Below are 20,513 nucleotides of genomic sequence, written 5' to 3' on the forward strand. Positions count from 1 at the left end.
AGGTGCTGGGGTCAGGTTTGCCTCATGTGACCATTATTAATTATTACCCCTGTCTCCTAGGGGGTTGCAAAAACAAATCTTTGACTTTCTACAGTTATTTTTTACAGATTACTTATGATAATGAACTGGACCTCAGTATGATTTAGAAGAGCCGGGCTGGGGGTAGTGGCCACTTAAAAATAATACTTTTTGAGAAAGCAAAATCGCCTTTATTTAAAAATTTTTAAAAATAAGAATTCTTTCATATGGAAAGAACCAGTAGTCACATATTTTCATACTTCTCATACCAAGTACACATCCCCTGAGGGTCTGTGGCATAATACCAGAAAGAATTCAGGAGCCGCGGGATAATTATGGCACACTTTCTTGGAGCATCAGTTTTACAGAGATCTTGTGGGTAGGCATTCTGTTACATGCCTAGGCAAGCAAAATTAGTCCGAATTCTGCTTTCCCATGATGGTCAAATTAGTGGTTGGAGTAGGCTTTGGGGTGATAGTGTTTATTTGCCATAAAAGCTATCAGAGAAGGTTTTTTGTTCTGAAAATAGATGGAGAATTTGATACTTTCAGGTTATTGGAAAGCACGTTGTATTGTTGCGGGCAGAGTGCACAAGGAGGGCTCCCTACTTCTGTGAAAATAGATGGTGCTAAAGTCACTGGCCAGCATGGCTGGTACTGGTCCACTAAACCGAATCAGATTGTGTGGTTTCTTGGTGACTATTAGGTCCACATTTTTATTTTATTTTGTTTTATTTTGTTGTTTCTGGTGTATTTGTAACCAGTGAATTTAAACATTTTTATTATTTCTAAAATATATAAGCCATGAATATTTGCTAGTCATAAAAAAGCCAAGCTATACAGAAGTATACACTTATTTACTCATGTGTTTAGGAAATATTTATTGAGTAACTACTGTGTACTTGGAACCATTATGCATGGTGATACAATGGAAAAATGTGGACAAGTGAGATCTCTGCCCTCATGGTCCTTGTGTACTACTAGGAGAGACTGACAAATGAAGAATAAAATAGTCAATGATTATAATTGCTAGGCAGACAGTAACAGTAATAGAGGGAGTGGGGAAACTGGATAAAATAAAAGAATTAAATATTTACCTAATAAAAAGAATGGCTTCTAAAGTTGATTTATTTAACAGATGTTTTTTCAGGGATGAATGTTTAGAGTAAAATGATGAATATTTTTATTGCATTGGACACGTGACAAGATTATGATGAAAATGAAGAGAGTTGGATGGAAAGTGTTGTGGGGACTTGAAGCATTTAAAACTTAATGCTGGACAATAGCAAGTGTAACAGTTACCCTCATACATTGCTGTGGGGAATATAAAATGATGTGCTTGTTCTAAAAACAGTATGGCAGTACTTCAAAAAGTTAAACAGTTATCCAACACTTCCTCTCCTACATATCTACTCAAGTGAATTAAAACTGTATGTCCACACAAAAACTTGTACACAAATGTTCATAGCAGCATTATTCATAATAGCTAAAAAGTGGAAACAACCCAAAGGTCCATCATCTGATGAATGGATAATCAAAATGTGATAGAACCACACAATGGAATGTTACTATTATTTTTAAAAATATTTTACTTATTTGAGAGAGAGGGAGACAGAGCACGAGTAGGGGAGGGGCAGAGGGAGAGGGAGAAGCAGACTCCCTGGCGAGTGGGGAGCCCAATACGGGGTTTGATCCCAGGACTCCAAGATCACAACCTGAGCCGAAGTCAGATGCTCAACTGACTGAGCCATTCAGTCCCACAACAGTCCCACTATTACTGAGCCATAAAAAAGGAATGAACCTGTCCTATGATATGGATGAACCTTGAAACATGTGAAAGAAGCTAGACAGGAAAGGCCACAGATTATGTAATTCTCTTTATACAAGATGTCCAGAATAGGCAAATCTATCGAGACAGGATGTAGAATGTTAGTAGATTAGTGTGATGGCCGGAGTTGGGATTAGGGAGCGACTAATGGGTAGAGGGTTCCTTTTTGGGGTGATGAAGATGTTCTGAATTTGGATAGTGGTGATGTTTGCCCAGTTAAAAACCACTGAGTTTTAGTAAAAGGGTGAATTTTTTGGTATGTAAATTATCTCATTAACAAGAACCTTAATGCTTTCTATGTGAAAAAAAGTTACAGCATTGGTGACAAAACTAAGAAGTCATCTGTATCCTGTATTGGTGTTTGTATTTTCTTGAGTATAAAAAAGGAGATGCTTTTTATTAGTCAGATGATACAAATGACTTGATCATTCAGATAAAAAGAAAAAAGTGTGTTTAATTTTCCTTAACAGTAGTCTGAAAATGTTGCAATGAACTGCCTCCTTAACAGCTAATTGGCAATTGTAGCTACATATGTGAATGAGTTAGGAGTTCCTCAAATACTGTGAAACCAAGACAGAGAGTAAAAACTCTGGATGTTGAAATCTGTTTGATCACTGGTGTTATAATTAAGATCAGTTTCCTGAAATTGGTAGACTCGATGCAATAGCTTCTCTTTCCTTCCCCCAAGAGGGAGGTAGGAAATAGTTAACTTTTTTTGTAATTTTAAAACAGTTGCTGTCAATGTGATATAAATTCTGTAACAGAATGCAAAATTTGCATAAACTGTAAGGATATACGTGCAACTTCAGAGAACTTGCTTTTTGAGGGTCATTTACGACTCTCTACCCCCTGGAGATGCATGTTTACTCTCCTGTACAATTCGGTGGAAAAGTTTGAGAAGTACCGATACTTGCGAACAGCAGTTTTGAAAAGTCAGGAGAGAATGCCACAATTCTCTAGTGGATTCCACCATTCAGAATTCTCAGTGAAGTCTTCAAAAAATAAAGTATAGGGGCGCCTGGGTGGCACAGCGGTTAAGCGTCCACCTTCGGCTCAGGGCGTGATCCCGGCGTTCTGGGATCGAGCCCCACATCAGGCTCCTCCGCTAAGAGCGTGCTTCTTCCTCTCCCACTCCCCCTGCTTGTGTTCCCTCTCTCACTGGCTGTCTCTCTGTCTGTCAAATAAATAAATAAAATCTTAAAAAATAAATAAAGTATAAACAGATTGCATGTTATACTTTTATCCATCATCTGTTCTTTCACAAAATATACTTTATTTATAAACTATTATATTAAGCTGTGCGTGATGGCCAAGGCTAAGATATCAGTTGTTTTTTTCTACACTGTAGCTGGCTTAAGCTGTTTCACAGCATATAACCATAGCTACTTACTGAGCCTCAGGCTTGTTGACAGCTTTCCGAGAGTATTTTGTGACTTCTCTTGAAAGAAACTATCACTAAATGGAGCACGAAGTCTGTTCTATAATTTCTCAGATGGCTAGGCCCATCTTGCTTGCATTTCTTAGTTCTCTGCACAGCATAGTGGTTGTTTTTGTGTTTTTCAGCTTGATGTGGGGAAAGAGGTAAGGATTTTGAGGAGTTAAACTGACTTAGGTTCAAATCCTGACTCTTAACCTTTTCTACCAGTGTTACCTTGGGTAAGTCATCTAACCTCACATACTAATCCCTTTTAATCCTTACAATAGTCTCATAAATATTACTTCAGTTTTTACAGAGAAGACTTTTAGGTAATTTACCCAGAGTGAAACAGTGCGAATCAAACTTTTCTGATTCCAGAGTAATCTTTTAATTATATCATTAAGATAGTAGTGAGATGATAAGAGTATCCAGGTTTAAGAAGATAGAATATAGGGGCGCCTGGGTGGCACAGCGGTTAAGCATCTGCCTTCGGCTCAGGGCGTGATCCCGGCGTTGTGGGATCGAGCCCCACATCAGGCTCCTCCGCTATGAGCCTGCTTCTTCCTCTCCCACTCCCCCTGCTTGTGTTCCCTCTCTTGCTGGCTGTCTCTATCTCTGTCAAATAAATAAATAAAATCTTTAAAAAAAAAAAAAAAAGAAGATAGAATATAATAGAAAATAAGATCTTGGTACAAATTTCTGTTGTCAATATTTGTAAGCTGTGTACTCTTGGAAAACATCTTTTATCCCTCAGACTCTTAATTTTCTCATCTAATAAATGAGAAAGATGTTAGCTCATAAAGTTGTATTTGCTTTTTGTAAGCCCTGCTTTTACTATTATTTGGCCTGGGGGCTGTGATATAATGAGGGATTAGCAAGAGGCAGAAATGAAAACAGTTAGAGTTAGAGTGGTAGTTGGAAAGGAGACGTGTTCTCCTCTGACTAGACCCTGAGTTCTGTTAGGACAGGGACTGTTTTTTATCCCTTTAGCCCCTGCTCCTAACAAATTACTTGGCACTTAGTAGACTGTCAGAGGAATGATAGATTAATATTGCGTGATGAAGTTATATATCATCTGCTATACTGTATTTGTAGATAAACTTAAAGTCAATTTGGATTCAGAACAAGCAGTGAAAGAAGAAAAAATAGTGGAGCAACCTCCAGTGTCTGTCACTGAACCAAAGCTGGCAGCCCCTACAGGCCTGAAGAAATCCAGCAAAAAAGCAGAGCCTGTTAAGATGCAGCAGAAGGAAAAAAAAAGGTAGGAAAATTTTGTTGCCTGTGGGGTAGGAGTGTGTCTGCTGGGGGTGAGAAGGTCTGTTTGGGCTTATTGACAGCAGGCAGTTTTCAGTTGGGTACTAAATCCTACTTAATGCCTTAGGGATACAGCCGTATAACCAAAATGAAGAGAGAGAGAGAAGCTCAGCTTATCTAGTGAAGTAGAACTGTGGAATCAGCCAGTTTAGATGATTTAGAGCCCAAAGCCAGTTTTTTGGGCCCCATCGATCTAGATTGATTGTCTTTTTTTCTTTACTTCACTTTAAATTTGTGGGCATGGCATAAGTGTGCCGGATTGTGTCTGTGTCTGTTTTTCACTTCAGATTGCCAAGCGAGGGGTTACTGTTTCCAGTCAAATTTAAGAGAAAAAGTTCTTTGTTTTCTTTTTATATCAATGAGTTTATTTTTCAAGTGGTAAAATGTAATTAGAAAAGAAAATAAAAAGCACACAAGCTGTTAAAAATGGATCCAGGAATTTGAGACACTACCTCATAGTTGGTAGGAATTAGTCTGTTGAAAGAAATTATAAAGACACTGTCAGCACTGATAGGCCCAGAAATACTTGACTTTTGTAGCGAGGCTGGGGCTACTCTAGTAGAAAACATCAACAAAATGCTGAAGTTTCAGAGGGTCAAGGTTCTGTCCAGTGGGCCTTACCCCCAAGAATATGTCACATGGGTGGATTAAAATGTCCCTAGCCCATAGGTAAGACACTCATTGTTGATGGTTATAGCCAGGAACGCATTCAGTATTTCATTACCAAGTATGATGTTAACCGTATGTTTTTAGTAGATGCCGTTTACTAGATGGAGGCAATCTTTTTCTATTCCTACTTTGCGGAGGTTTTTTTATGAATGAGTGCTAAATTTTGACAGAGCTTTCTCTGTATTTATTGAGCTGATAATTTGGTGTTTCTCTTATTGTGGTGAATTTATCTTGATTGGGTTTTAAATGTTAAACCAACCTTGCATTCTTGGGATAAACTTCACTTTGGTCGTAAGACATTATCCTTTTTATAAATTGTTGGATTCTGTTTGCTAGTATTATAAGGATATTTTGGCCACTGCATCTAAGGGCTGTAGATCAGTTATTTTCTGTCAATGTCTTTATCAAATTTCAGTATCAAAGTTACACTAACTTCATAAAATTAGTTGGGAGTAGTTTCTTTCTCCTTTGTTTTCTGAAAGAGTTTATGTAAGATGTGTATTATTTTTTTTTCCTTAAAGATTTGATAAAATTCACTAGTGAATCCAATCTGAGAGTTTTCTTTGGTGGAAGGTTTATTTTATTAATATGGTTTCTTTAAGTGGAGCTATTTAAATTTTCTTGTTCTTGTTGGGTCAGTTTTAGATATATATACATATATATATATTTTTTTTTCCCTAAGGATTTTATTCATTTGCGGGGGGGCAGGCAGAGGCAGAGGGAGAAGCAGACTCCCTCCTGCGCAGGGAGCCCGATGCAGGACTTGATCCCAGGACCCTGGGATCATGACCTGAGCTGAAGGCAGACACTTAACTGACTGAGCCACCCAGGCACCCCAGTTTTGGTTATACTTTTAAAGGAATTTATTTCATCTAAGTTGTTGAGTTTATGGGCATAAGGTTCCTAATATAGCCTTATCCTTTGAGTGTCGATAGAATCTGTACTTGTCACTACAGATTCCTTCATTCTTTCATTCCTGATATTGGTAATAGGTAGTTTTTTTTTAATCAGGCTTATAAAAGGGTTTTTTTTTAATCAGGCTTATAAAAGGGTTTTTTTTAATCAGGCTTATAAAAGGGTTTATTAATTTTATTAATCTTTTGCCCCAGAATAACAACTTTTGGCTTTGTTAATGTTTTTCTATTTTATTTCATTGATTTCTGCTCTTTATTATTTTTTTCGAATCACTTGAGGGTTTAATTTGTTTTTTTCTAGCTTGAGGTAGAAAAATAAGTTGATATTTAAAGTTACATAAGAAATAAGTTACTTGAAGATAAAATCTGTATCTCATATATATTTGAATAGTGTGATAGAGTATCCAGAGGAGCTAACTAATGACAAGATGGAATCTAGTTTTTTATTATGTCATTAGAATCACGTTAAGGTCTTACATCTATGTCTTTGCCCATATTTCCTCTTTAAAATATTTGTTTTTTCTCTTTAATATCTTTATCTCCCTTTTTTTAAAATCTGATAAACTTCCACTTAGCTTTCAGTTTTCAAGAGTCTTGTCCCATAACATTTTATTTGTCCATTGATATCTATCACATTGTCTTATATTTGGTGGTGTTCGTATCTATTTCTCCTGCCAGAGCTTCTTGAGAACAGTATTTCTTCATCTTTCATCCTCAGTGTTTAGCAAAGAGCTTCTACTTAGTAGCTGCTTATTTAATGCTTGTTGAATGATTGAAAGGCCAATAGGAGAGGTAAGAAAGAATTTGTAGGAATTTGTAATGATTCCTGATGAGCTGGTAAGTAGCTTCCAATGATTAATATAAAGAGCTAGAAAAATGTTTAATTCTGGTCACCCTATGAAGTGACTTAGTTGTGGTCAGTTAGCAGAGTATCCTTAAAAAGAATCCTTATTGGTCTACTTTGACTCTTCTATCCTCTGGAATTAAGACCACGAGTAATGAAGCAGGACTTATAGTAGCATATATATACACCAATATTTTTATTTTGTGTAACATGCTTAAATTATTCCTGGATTCCAACAGGGGGAAGCGAGCGGAGTTATCTGATGATGAGACAAAAGAAACTGAAAATATGAAGAAAAAGAGGAGACGAATCAAACTTCCTGAGTCTGATAGCAGTGAAGATGAAGGTGGGCATTGCTGTTAATTTTTGGCTGGTGGGATTGTCTCAGTCAGGCTGCTATAGCAAAAATATCGTACACTGGGTGGCTTAAGACAAATTTATTCCTCACAATTCTGAAGACTGAGAAGTCCAAAATCAAGGCACTGCCTGATGTGTAGTTCCTGGTGGGAGCTCTCTCCCTATTTTGTAGGATACGTTCTTGCCACATCCTCACATGGTGGAGAGAGAAATCGTCTCTCTTGTCTCTTATAAGGGCAGTAATCTCATTCCATTAATTACGTCCCAGAGGCCTCAGCTCCAGATACCATCACATTAGGGATTAGAGCTTCAGCATGTGAGTTTTGGGGGAACACAAAACATTCAGTCAGTAGTGTGGGTCAATTCTTATTATGCTTAAGGAGTTAAAAAGTAATTTATTATAGGTCACAATGACAGTAGCAATCCTAATGTTGAGAGACATACAGCACCATTAAAGTCTACTTTTAGCCTTTTGACCAGAGCCATCATTTTCTGGTAATGTGCCAAAATAACGAACATAAAAGGAAAGAGAATAAGGATTATTATTATATATATTATCAAAGAGCTTTTCTTTTTAAAAAATGAAGTGGACATATTCCTTTGGCTACCTTCATGTGAATCTTTTAAAATGGGTAATATCGTAGGCATCAAGGGTATTGGTGGTATGGTGTTCCACACTACAGAAGTAAAACTGTGCTAAGATTAAGAACCTATAGTATCATTGTTGAAAGGGCATGATGCCATGGGCCCTTTCAGTTTTAGGCTGTGGGCACTGTTGTAAGATAAACAGAATAAGGGCAGGATTCTTATCTGGAAAATTAATGTGTCTTTTCAAAGAATATCAAGTATTCTAAGAGCCAAGATCTCTTCCCAAAGAGTGTAAATGTGGAAATGAAGGTGTATAGGAAGAGGAGGCTGTTAAAGAGAAAGATGCCTCGGTTGAACTGATAGGCCAGATGACTTCTACCCTACTTTGAGAACAGTGGTGAAAAGCTTGAGTTTCTGTAATCAATTCTCCATGAATTTTTGCTGTATTGGGTATAAAACATTTTGAGGGGTTGGGGAGATCTAGTCCAAAGGAATTCAGCATCAGGTGAAGGTACAAAGACAAACAAACTGATGTTAAAAGAGATTAAAGAAGAGGGGCACCTGGGTGGCTCAGTCGTTGGGCGTCTGCCTTCGGCCCAGGGCGTGATCCTAGAGTCCTGGGTTCGAGCCCCACATCGGGCTCCCTGCTCCGCTGGGAGCCTGCTTCTTCCTCTCCCACTCCCCCTGCTTGTGTTCCCTGTCTCACTGGCTGTCTCTCTCTCTGTCAAATGAATAAATAAAAATCTTAAAAAAAAGAGAGAGATTAAAGAAGAATAACAAAGAGAAAGGAATCTATTCTGCTGTTGAAGGACAAAATAAACTTGCTAGACTCTACTTTTACCAGAAACTGCTATAAGAAGAACTGAAAATGGCAACAGAGGCTCCCCCAAAGCAACTCAGCAACTGTACATGTACAAATGAGTGAAAAAGCAAATTATATAAATGGATGATCATAACATAAATGAACAGACCCAAGAAATTGTACGAGGAAATTAAATCTATGATAGAGGTACATCTTTGACTCTTCCATGGATTTCGATCCTAACAGCCATGCTTAGTGTGGGAGTTTATGGCCTCCGATATCCTGTGAGAGGTATAGTGCCCACCAGAGCTATGGTTTTTTAATGACTCTGGAATGGGTAGGGATAGGGTATTGTGAGCATCCCAGAGGGGCAGTTGCTGTATATTCATTCCATGTCATTTAGCAAAATGCTTTGACCAAGACTACTGAAAGGAAGATACCCAAACATGGAGATGAAACAAGAACATAAAGGAACATTCTGACCAGTTAAGAATTGAGGAGAAATAGGGGCAACTCCATGCAGATACATGGGAAAATAATTAGGAAGTAATAGGAATATGTGCTAATTGGATTAGTCGTCCATATTTTCAACCAGGAAAAGGACTTGGGGAAGATTCTGGAAGTCTTTCAAGCCATCAGCCTAATGTACTTTGAAAAGGTAAACTAGATACTCTAGGGAAGGAGTCAGCTCTAAGTCAAGGAATTACTGTGGTTGTTTGAGTACTATTACATACTTCTGAAATACTCTCTGTAGTTCTGATCCTTAGCCCACAAAAATAATACCTGTGGGTGATGAGAAATATGAGTGAGGTTATTAGTTTGGAAAGAAGTGAGAAGAAATGTGATAGAGGTGGACAACCTATAATAAAGATATATAGATGAGAGGCTCTCAGATTTTTTATCTAGTAAAAATACTTTTTAGCATCTGACTAAATTTATAAACCTTTGCCATTTTATTCCTAAATTTTTTCTTTGTCTCAAAGCCAATGAACTTTAATTTAAACCTTCACACCGTCTCTAACCTATTACCATTTTATTACCAATATATGTTATTCAGTATGCTGCCTTCAGCTGGAAATTAGCAGATAAGCAGCAGCAGTGGAGGAAATGGCAGGGATTTTAGAGTCAAACAGGCCTGAATTTAAATCTTCCCTCTGTCGCTTACTGTGTGACTTCAGGCAGATCATTTAACTTCTCCACTTCTTGGTTTCCCCATCTCTAAATTGGGGATGTTATCACACACTGTGTAAGTTTTTTATGAACATCAAATAAGATATATCAACAGGGCCAGGACAGTGCTTAACATAGCAGGTTTTCTTACTATTCACCCCACTTTTTTTATGGAGGTGTTCAGTGAGTGTTTAACAGCAGTAAGTCTCTTCTCAGAAAATTCTGTTCGACTTCATATCTTTACTCTCTACTCAAGGAACTTTTCCTTTGTTTTTCTCTTCCTGGTAGAGTCACGAGCACCCTTAGCAGTTCTACATACTCTGTAAAGCAAGAAAAGGCCAGACCCGGAAAGAAATCACATTAAGAGTAATATCTACATTGCTAGGAAGAAATAGTTTTAACTGGTATGTTTAAGTTTTTGCTAACATTTTCAGCTTTTGCAGATTGCTTATGCAGAATCTTAAGCAAATGATGCACCTCTTTTAGGTTAAGATAGGTATTTAAAACCATTTCCGAGGAAACTATGACTGATTTCCAGGATTTCTAATTACCTGTCTGTGCCATAGAACTCTGATTAAACAGTGGTTACATCACTGGATCTCTGAAATTAGTTTTACCACAGTTCTTATTCTGCACCAACAAAGGTGGTTTTCCCAGGATAAGTGTTACATTTCCCTATTTGAGTACCTTTTGTCTGAAGAGCTGCAAATTCATTACAAATATATTTAAAATACACCAATGTATGAAACATTCCTTATGCTTATGTCACTAAAAATATATCAAGGCTGAATGCTTGCCTTGGTGGTAAAGACTTAAAAGTAGGCAGACATGGATTCTAGCATGTGAATATGGGCAAATTTTTTAAAAACAAATAATAGGAGTAGGGATTTTGTGGGATTATTATGAGAATGAATGATTAATGTTTGTAAAGCCCAGAAAATTCTAATTGTTTTCCCTATCCTTCCTTTCTTTTTTTTTTTTTTTTTTTTTAAAGATTTTATTTATTTATTCGACAGAGATAGAGACCGCCAGCGAGAGAGGGAACACAGGCAGGGGGAGTGGGAGAGGAAGAAGCAGGCTCATAGCAGAGGAGCCTGATGTGGGGCTCGATCCTGGAACGCCAGGATCACGCCCTGAGCCGAAGGCAGACGCTTAACCGCTGTGCCACCCAGGCGCCCCCCTATCCTTCCTTTCTTAAAATCTTTTACTTAAAAAACATTTTTTTTAAACAAAGTGAGACACAATTTGAAAAATCAGATAAAATAGAAGTTTTGTAATAGATAGTAACCTCTCCTATCTGACTCATCTAATTGACTGATGCTTCTCTTGTCAACTTTCTCCCATCTGCCTTCCATCTTTTGGGGATTTGTTGAAAATTCTTATTCATTACAAATTCTTGGCTCCCTCTTCTTTTCTCTTCCCTGGTACAGTGGGGGTGGGGTAGAGAGACAGGTTTACAGCTTTTCATTCTTTTGTCATCATTGTAATGATTCTCTTTGGGGGGATGTGGAAGGGAGAGGGAGGTATATGCTAATTCTCCCTTGGCCTAGAAGCCCCTCATCCCAAGTGTAGTTCAGAAGATGATTGTTTTCCTTTATTAAAAAATACTGTTACTTGTATTCAGTGCCAGGGAAATTGTGATGTCTCTGCCTCTATGGAGGTTAGAGTTGGTGTGTGGGGGGGTCTAGATAAACAATTCCATACTGTGCAGTGAGAGGGGTCTTAGAGGGTGCCACGAGGATTAAGTGTTTTTGTGGTTACTGAAGTAGAAATAGAATTAAAACTCCTTAATTTATTACTGTGAGTACTCAGAATTCCTTTTCTTTGGCATTCTCACTGTGTAAACTTTCCTCCTGCCTGTGAAAAACATGTGACAGAACTTTCTTAGTTGCTATACCTTCAGAAAAATGGGAGCTTGGTTCTGTGGTTTGACTTTTCTCTTGCTTACTTGAGCTCCTGTCATGTTCTAGCTTCCCAGAGCTGGGTTACTAGCTGGATCACTTTCCTCATATGTTTCTGACTCTTGTTTCCCAGAGCTTATAAAGTTTTGGGGCCCATTTCATACTGAAGTGTATAATTTATTGTTTCGTTCTGGCTCTTATTTTGCTTCACCTCTTTGGGTCATTTGGCCTTGAACCCTCCACTGTCATAATTTTCAACACTGACCTAATCAGTTGGGAGAATTTCAGATCCAAGACTTGTGCTAAGAATTTGAATACAGCCAGGAGATTCAGGGAGCAGGTGAGGCTAAGCAGCTACCCAGTCTTTTTACCAGCAATTTCTTTGTGATGATTAAGCAATAGGTCAGCTGAGGATTTTCACTTCCTCTCTCATGAGCCTTGTAGAAGACCACTATTTCAGGAACTGTTCAGGAATGATGGGATCCTGTTGGTGATGCGTTCTTCTTGGGTGATACCACTTCCAGAGCAATATTCCTTTCCCAAAAGTGTTCTTTCCTGCTAATCTCACTGTAGCAAAACAAGCCTCATCACTGGGCAATGACTAGAAATTGCTGCCCTGTACAATACTGAGTACGTCTTGTTTGAGCTATAACTGTGACTGTTTCAAGGTGGTTTTTCCTTCAAAGTTTATGCTCTTAAGGTCAGCTGGAAAATTTCAGTCTAACAAACATCTCTGGGTGATTGCAAATAATCCTTACGTCACAGTCACGAAGACTCCAGCATGGAACATTTGATATAATCTGAGAATTATATCCACTTAATCTTAAAAGAAAATGTCTGCCCTGAATGGTAGTAAGGCCGTGGCATCAGACTGACTGGGGTTGAAAACTTCCTGTTTCAGTTGTAAGCTCTGTGACCTCGGCAAGTTCATTAGCCTCTTTGAATCTCTTTTTACTCAACTGTTCATGTGTGAATAATATTTGTCTCTTAGGGTTGTTGTGAGGATAAATGAAACAATTGTAAGTGGAATACATGACACATGGTGGATGTTCAGTGGATATTTATAAAAAAACTTTATAACCTGACTTTTCTGTAAAGTAAAAAGTTAAGCTAAGATGATCTCTAAGGTATATTCCAGCTTTAATAATTCTTAGTTCTCTAGTTTTCTTTGTATAAAATTAAGAAAATGTGTATTTTTTTTTAAAGATTTACCTATCTATTCCAGAAAGAGAGGGAGACAGAGAGTGAGCAGGGGAAGGGGCAGAGGGAGAGAATCTTCAAGCAGACTCCCTGCTGAGTGCAGAGCCCAACATGGGGCTCCATCCCCCGAACCATGAGACCATGACTTGAGCTAAAACAAGAGTTGGATGCTCAACAAACTGAGCCACCCAGGCGCCCCAAGAAAATGTATATTTTAAAGATACATAACTGCAGAGCCCTTGGTTGTCATGAATTCCTGCTTGCAAAATGTCCTTTGTTGGACATGGATTTAAAAAGCCACTGGAGAAGGCATTGTACCAGAGAGTGCCACAGTCTCTTATCTAAGTCTGTTTCATTATTTCAGTCATACCAGACTCTCCTGGGGATTATGAAGCTGAGTCACCATCCCCTCCTCCTCCTCCTCCTTCTCCACCTCCTGAACCCATGCCGAAGACTGAACCAGAGCCTCCTTCTTTCAAGGTAAAACTTCACTGAGATGGTTGCCTTTCCATCTGTCCTTTATCTCCTAAGGACCTGAAACTCCTATCTGAATCGATCGCTGCTGTCCGGTTCACAGAGACCAGTAGATGGCTCTTGTCTCGTTCTGCTCTCCTGTAGGTACTACAGACTGGGCATTCCCTCTCTTCTCACCTGAAGCGAGGGTTCAGCTCTAAGGGCAGAGTCTTAGGAAGGTTGCAGAGGTCAGGCCTGGGAGCGGTTTTGTTTTTCATGACCTCCAGCATCGGGGCTGCTGTGTTACCCAACTCCTGTTGGAATTGTGCAAAATAAGGTGTTGCTTGCATCAGAGCAAAGCGTGGGAAAATAGAGTAGAACAAACAGTTATGCACATCTGTTGTTCTTCAGAAACTCTTCTGGAAAAGGGCAAGGTGAGAGAAGCTGGCAACAAATGGGGAAATGTAGTTTTGAATGATCTTCAGCTGCACCTGTCTACATCTATTAGTGTTGAGAAGGGGGCTAACAAGCTTTTTTTCCCTTTATGACTTTAGTTTTCCTTTCGTTTCCTTAATTCCATTCTTTAATTCATTGTATTAAGACTGTCATTTAAATTTTGCACTAATTTCTTCATTAGCTGAGGAGAAAATGAATGAAAGACCAGTAGAGATAAAAGGACTTTGATATTGGTAATACCTATGTGAGACTAAATTACATGGGGGCAATGTCGCAGATTCAAGGCAGAAAAAGCAAGTATCGGGGCACCTGGATGGCTTCAGTTGGCTGAGTGTCCGCCTTCAGCTCAGGTCATGATCCTGGGGTCCTGGGATCAAGCCCCACATCAGGCTCCCTGCTCAGCAGGGAGTCTGCTTCTCCCTCTACCTCTGCCCCTCCCTCCCTCCCTCTTGTGCTCTCTCTCTCAAATAAATAAACAAAACCTTTAAAAAAAATCAAATAGCAAGTATCTACAGCAAGTGTGGATGCCATGGAAACGTCTCATCTGGTTTAGGGGCCTTCCCTTTGTGCTCCCCTAATGTCTGCCACAGCGCTCCATTAAAGGCCTTACCACAGTGGATTGTGGTGGTCTGTTTTCCTTGTCTCTCTCCCCTACTAAGGTCCTTTTTTTAACCATGGTGCCTGCACTACTCAACAGAAGTTAGCTGACTGGATGAACACAGTTCTTTGCTGAACGTGCTACTTTTTATCTCATAAACAGCTTGTATATACAAGAACGTAGAACTTTTCTGTGTGGTAGGACTGGTCCCTAAAACGAAATGGGTAGAGTTCCTCACGCCTTTTTATCATCATGGAATATTGGAGGGTGATTATTGTAGATTAAAAATCTTTTGTTATGTTTTTCTGTAGATTCATTGATCAACTGAATGTTGTAACCTCTGATCTTCCTGTGATCTTTTAGAGCTCAAGTGGAGAAAAAAGAAAACGAAAGCGGGTGCTGAAATCGAAAACCTTTGTGGATGAAGAAGGCTGCATAGGTAAGAAGAGTTTTTGGCTCCAAATCTAGGGATAGAGTTATGACCACAGAGAGGCTCCGTAATCTCTTCCTCGAGATGATGCACGCTTGAGTGTGCATGTGACTCACCCCAAGTGAGGCCGTGCTGCTTGTCTGTGGCGCACACACCGAGTAGCGGAGCGTGGAGAACACTACAACTAAAGTCAGAACCTCGGTGCTTGCTTGGGCCATATGCTGTAGAAGTGTGCTTTGAGATCTTGGATGAAAGCCACATCACCCCTGGTGGGGAGTTTCTTCATCTATGGAATGGATGTAAAATACCCATTTTTGCCTGCACGTGGGGTTGTTAAGATGCAGGTGAGGTAACATTTAAAAACGCTTTCAGGGCACCTGGGTGGCTCAGTTGGTTGAGCGTCTGCCTCTTGATTTTGACTCAGGTCATGATCACAGGCTCATAAGATCGAGCCCTGTGTCAGGTTCCCTGTGTAGTGGGGAGTCTGCTGAAGATTCTTTCCTTCTGCCCTCCCCCTGCTTGTACTCGCTCACTCTCCATGTCTGTCTGTCTGTCTCTCAAATAGATAAATCTTTAAAAAAAAAACCAAAAAACACTTTCAATATGGAAACCATAATACCAACTTAAAATGTTGTTACAGATGTTGAGAAGCTTTTGTTTTTTTAGAGTGGTGGTTTTATACATTTGAACAGTGGAAAAGAAGCCCCCACAGATGATTAGACTCAAAAGAGAGTGTCAAGAATCTTCTTGGTATTTTGTCCCATTTGTTCTACAGAGGGGTTTGACTCTTCCAAATGACTTCCTTTATGTTGCATGTTTGTAAGTCATGTTACGTAAAAGCACGCATTTTCTATGGTGACCTAGAGGGGAGTTAGAATTTAGGTTTTGAGTTACAGGTCGATTCTTCAGCCGTTGTTTAAGCTTGCCCTCCCCTTCCACACTGACCCACACTTCTGTGGGGATTTCGTACTTGCAGCCCAGTAGGATGCTCCGATGCTGGTACTGTCCTTTTGTGTTTAAAAAGAGTTGTGGGCTTAGGTTTGTAAGCCCCTTGTTAGTTGGCTAGCCCATAATTGTAGTTTCTCCCTGCCTGTGGCATTTGCTCTCCTAAAGAACTATTTTTTTTCCTTTCTTGATTTTCCTTTTCTGATTTAAACTTCCATTGTAAAAAGATTGATCAACTCTGAAGAATCCACTTTTCCTAGGATATGTGGTTGTTAGAGCTACCGTGAACTCCATCTCATTGTTCCCCACCACCCACTTCTCTGGAAAGGCCTGTGCCATTTTAATTGTAGCATATGATCAGGGAATACAATTCCTTACATGTGGAAATTTGTCTTTTCAGTGCCAGAATTTTTTGTGAGCCTGTGAATTCCAGACTTTGAGTAGGGTTGGTTTTTTTGTTTTTTGTTCTGTTTTGTTTTGTTTGCTTTCAGTCTTTTAATAGTGTATTTTTAAGCCTTTTGGTTTGACTATTGATGATATACATATTTACTATTGAAGTTCTTATTCTTTTTTTTTCTTTCTTTTAAATTTAAGAGGACAAAAGCATCACTGCCAGTTTTTTCCTCCTTCTACCCCAAAAGAAAAATGTCAGATATATCATTGTGAGCATTCACTTGGGAGTTTGTGGCTAAAAACCTATTGCTTTGTTCAAAATACAGCACTCAAGTTCGGGCCAGGTATGGGATGTGGGTTTTTTGCACTCCTGTCTCCAGACAGGACTGTTAAGAGCCTTGGATGCAACAATGAAAACTGTGCTCTCATAGCACTCTTTTTTTTTTTTTTTCTTAAGGTTTTTAGTCCAAGCTCAACCTAATGAATCTTGGCTCCTGTTACCAACAAAGGAGTTGTGCTTTCCTCTCTCTGTTTGGACTATTCCAAGTGTACCAGCACAGGGGCTTGCCCTGTGCTATGCTGGGTCAGAGTTAGTATGGGGGCTTTAAAAACTGGTCTTTCCCTTTCTGTGAGTTTGCTGCAGGAGCTGGGGAGTTGAGCCCCTGAGATAAGTTTGGGGTAGACTTCTAGACAAGGTGGATTTCTAAGAGCAAAACATTGTTTGAATGGAGAATAATTCTGATGTTACCCATGTAAACTGGGTTACTTTTTATGGCAGGTCAGAACAGTTGCGTGTTACTCAGTTAAAATAAAGGTTCTGTATCTTTTAAGCTGAAATCTCCTTTGTCCTGTAGTTTGAAGTAACTACAGCTTTGAATATAGAAATCCTTCTTTTAGCTCTCGAGGTATACCAAGTGTGCTGCTTAAGAAATTTTGTTGGTGTTGCCCTGACTGGTTTTTAACTCCCCCAAGCAATGCATTGCACAGAACTGGCAATGAGACAACCAGTGGTTTCAGTAATAAGTAATGAAATAATGAGCTAATTGATGTTGGAGTTCGATATTATAGACCTGCTGCCATTTGAATACAAAATACAGCTTATGAAGGAGCAAGTCTTATACCACCAACTAGTAATAAGTTGTTTCTTTTTTATATCTGCATGGGACTCTTTAGACTTTCATAATTTGAGATATTGAGTAAATAGCAGCTCATAAGTTTGTTCCAATAATCCAGTTACATGATGCTTTTCAATTTGCCTATGAGATGGTGGTGGTATTCAGGGATCATAATTGCTGAACTAAGCGGTATGCCATGGGAATTTCCTAAGTATCTTAGAGCAGCATTTCTCAAACTTGGCTGAGTATATGCATTCCTTGAGGATATTGCTAAAATTCAAATTCTGATTCAGTAGGCCTTCGGGCAGGACCTGAAATTCTGCATTTCTAGTAAACTCATGGGAGATTCTAATGCCACTGGTCTGTGGAGCACAGTTGAGTAGTAATGCCTTCGAGAACACTTAATATATATATTTAAAGCTTATCAGTGTTTTTAGCCTGTAGGTTGACAGGAATCAGGAAAGTGAATCCTAGGCTCTTGAAAGTAATGACAAATTCTAGGAACTCTTAACAAGGGAACCATTAATTATGCAACTTAATGGGATTAGATGGATATGGAGAAGAGATACTCTACTGACAACAGCCAGTTGACCTCCAGCATGGCTTTCCCATTGTGAGGGGGGAAAACAGCAGGGAGGGGTACTTGCCTAAGATTATTAGGTGCATCCGTACCTTCCGTGAGGCGGCGTTATCCCCATTTTACAGGGGAGGAAAGAACAGTGATTGTCCAAGTGTGTGGTCCCCAGACCAGCGGACCAGCATTCCCTGGGACCATGTTAGAAAAGCACATTCTCAGGTCTGTGCCCGACCTACTGAATCTGAAACTCTGGAAATAGAGGCCAGCCGTCTGTTTCAACAAGCCCTGCGGGTGATCCCGATGCACGCCGAAGTTTGAAAATATGTCAGTGGCAGACTAGGTGTTAGAATGCAGATGTGTTTGATTCCAAAGCCACTGCCTCTAGGACGGTTTGACTAATATATTTTGTTAGAACCATCAATAATTAAGTGCTTAAAACTGTTATTGTTCTTTAATGGGAAAAATACTTTTCACTTCAGTCGCTTGAGCATTTATTATTCATATTAGGTTACTGTGTTCAGCGAAGAGGAGATGTTTTCCTTTACGGTTTCTCTTCATCCTCCTGCTGCAAGCAGGCGGCTGAGAAGGAATTTGGATGTTAATACAGCTGGTGACACAGCTGCCGCAGCTCTCTCAAGTCACAGGAAGGTGGCATTGTACTGTTTCTCGTGTGTGGTTTGTGCGCCGCAGTAATGCTGACGAGACCCTCATCAGTCCTGTGACATCATTGTCGGAAGTCAGTGCCTGTGCCCTTTTCAGCTTCTTTGTACTGACTGCTCACTTTTCAAAGTTTCCATGGGACGGGATCAGTGAATATTATTGGTATAAAAAAGGGCAAAATATGCCCTTGGCTGATAGGGAGTTAAGAGAATTGATAACTTTCTCATTTTATCACTGTCCTTACTTAAAACTATCAAGTTTGTCATATGCTTGAATTCGCTTGGGGCAGTTATCTTCATGATGTAGACCACTACTAAGCCTTGGGTCATTCAGAACTAAGAACTGAACAATGGAGTAATCCACAATTCTTTGTACTTAGGGTGTGCAGAGTGGATGATATCAGGATAGAGCTAGCCAGGAAGGTCTGTAGCTGTGAGCCTGGTTGGACAGGATGGGGACTGGCAAACAGAGCAGGGATTAGGGCCAGGGAAACCAACAATGGAAATAGGTAGGCACTGTTGGTCAGAGAAGTGTGACTGAAGAAGTTAGTCAGAGCATGAAGGTAGAAGTAGGTGTTTGAGATATAGACCATTCCAGTGCAGTTTAGGAAGTTAGTTAGCATAGACCAGGACCCAAACGCAATCAAATGATAAGGGCCCATTGAAAGGCATGGGACATAGCACGAGACAGTAAGGCTGAATGTTGGTTCTGAGCCCCAGCTAGAGACTGTGTGAGATCAGGACACATACTTCCTACCCGTGGCCAGATGTGATCTCCCAACGGGAGAAAGCTTCAGGACTAGGTGAGCATATGCCTTGATCGGAGGATCTGAGGGAATCAGAGTGAACATGATATCTCATTCTCTTAATGGTAGCGTTCTAAATGACTCGACCCATTCCTATCCCATTTTTTCCTTATTCTGCCAGTGACTGAAAAAGTCTACGAGAGTGAATCCTGCACAGATAGTGAAGAGGAGCTTAAGATGAAGACCTCCTCCGTACACAGACCCTCCACTATGATTGTGAAAAAAGAACCCAAAGAAGAACGAAAGGGCCCAAAGAAAGGGACTGCTGCTCTGGGCAAAGCCAACAGACAAGTGTCCATTACTGGCTTCTTCCAGAGGAAGTGAACTGCCATCTCTGTTAAGTCAGAGACGTGGAGTGGTCAAAGGAGAAGACCAAGACAGACAGACTCTCACTTACTGTGTAAGTTCATCCTGTGCCTCACCTTGCCTGGATCAAAAGACTTCTTCCGTCTTGTGAGGTTTATGCTGTTTCTGGTTTTTAACCAAAGGGAAAGCACCTGGAAGCAAGAGGCAAAAGAATATTTAAGAAGCCGTTACATGCTGAGGACATTTTTTTAAGCACAGTCTTTGACCTGTTCTGGAGAAGAAGTCACTCCAAAAATAAATTGGAACAGGTTTCAGAATTCTCACTGAAGCCATTTAGTTGCTAATTCACTGGGCCCTACCCACCCTGTGCCCTGAGCGCTTACGGCTCAGGAAGTATTCCTCCTTGTTCCTTTGCATTCTGTGGACTTGTGTGGGTCTTTATTTATCCTTGAATTTTACTGGACGTGTTTACCTCTCCCCCTGTAATCCCTTCTCCACACCATACTTCTGTGTGAAGCCATTTTCTGTAAGTCTTTTAAATCTTGGTTGGACTAGAGGCTGAAACAAAAATCTCCCTGTAATCCTCTAATCCTCTCTTCCTCCGTTATAAAATACACTGACACCTGGCTACAGACCAGCACATTGCTTGTGTTCTCCCCCTTTCACAAAAGCTCTCTGGACCTTCACTTGCAATTAGTAGGTAGGGAAAAGCCTCAGGCACAGCACAAATAGAAATGTAATGATGTATTCAACT

At 39.8% G+C, this 20,513-nt stretch overlaps 1 protein-coding gene across 4 annotated transcripts in view; it reads left to right on the top strand.

The window, feature by feature from the left end:
* Window positions 1–20,513, top strand: part of POLD3 (DNA polymerase delta 3, accessory subunit) — a 105,587-nt gene that overhangs the window by 27,376 nt on the left and 57,698 nt on the right. For 3 of the 4 annotated variants that reach the window (XM_040630842.1, XM_040630843.1, XM_008707348.2), the window contains exons 8-11: window positions 4,358–4,523; window positions 7,243–7,349; window positions 13,386–13,501; window positions 14,892–14,967. In XM_040630842.1, coding sequence (XP_040486776.1) covers window positions 4,358–4,523; window positions 7,243–7,349; window positions 13,386–13,501; window positions 14,892–14,967 — 465 coding nt within the window. Of the gene's footprint in view, window positions 1–4,357; window positions 4,524–7,242; window positions 7,350–13,385; window positions 13,502–14,891; window positions 14,968–19,574; window positions 20,386–20,513 lie in introns of those variants that run through there. The other variant, XM_008707346.2, reaches the window with a different exon arrangement.

Source organism: Ursus maritimus, unplaced genomic scaffold, assembly GCF_017311325.1.
Source record: "Ursus maritimus isolate PB19 unplaced genomic scaffold, ASM1731132v1 scaffold_16, whole genome shotgun sequence".
Lineage (NCBI taxonomy): Eukaryota > Metazoa > Chordata > Mammalia > Carnivora > Ursidae > Ursus > Ursus maritimus.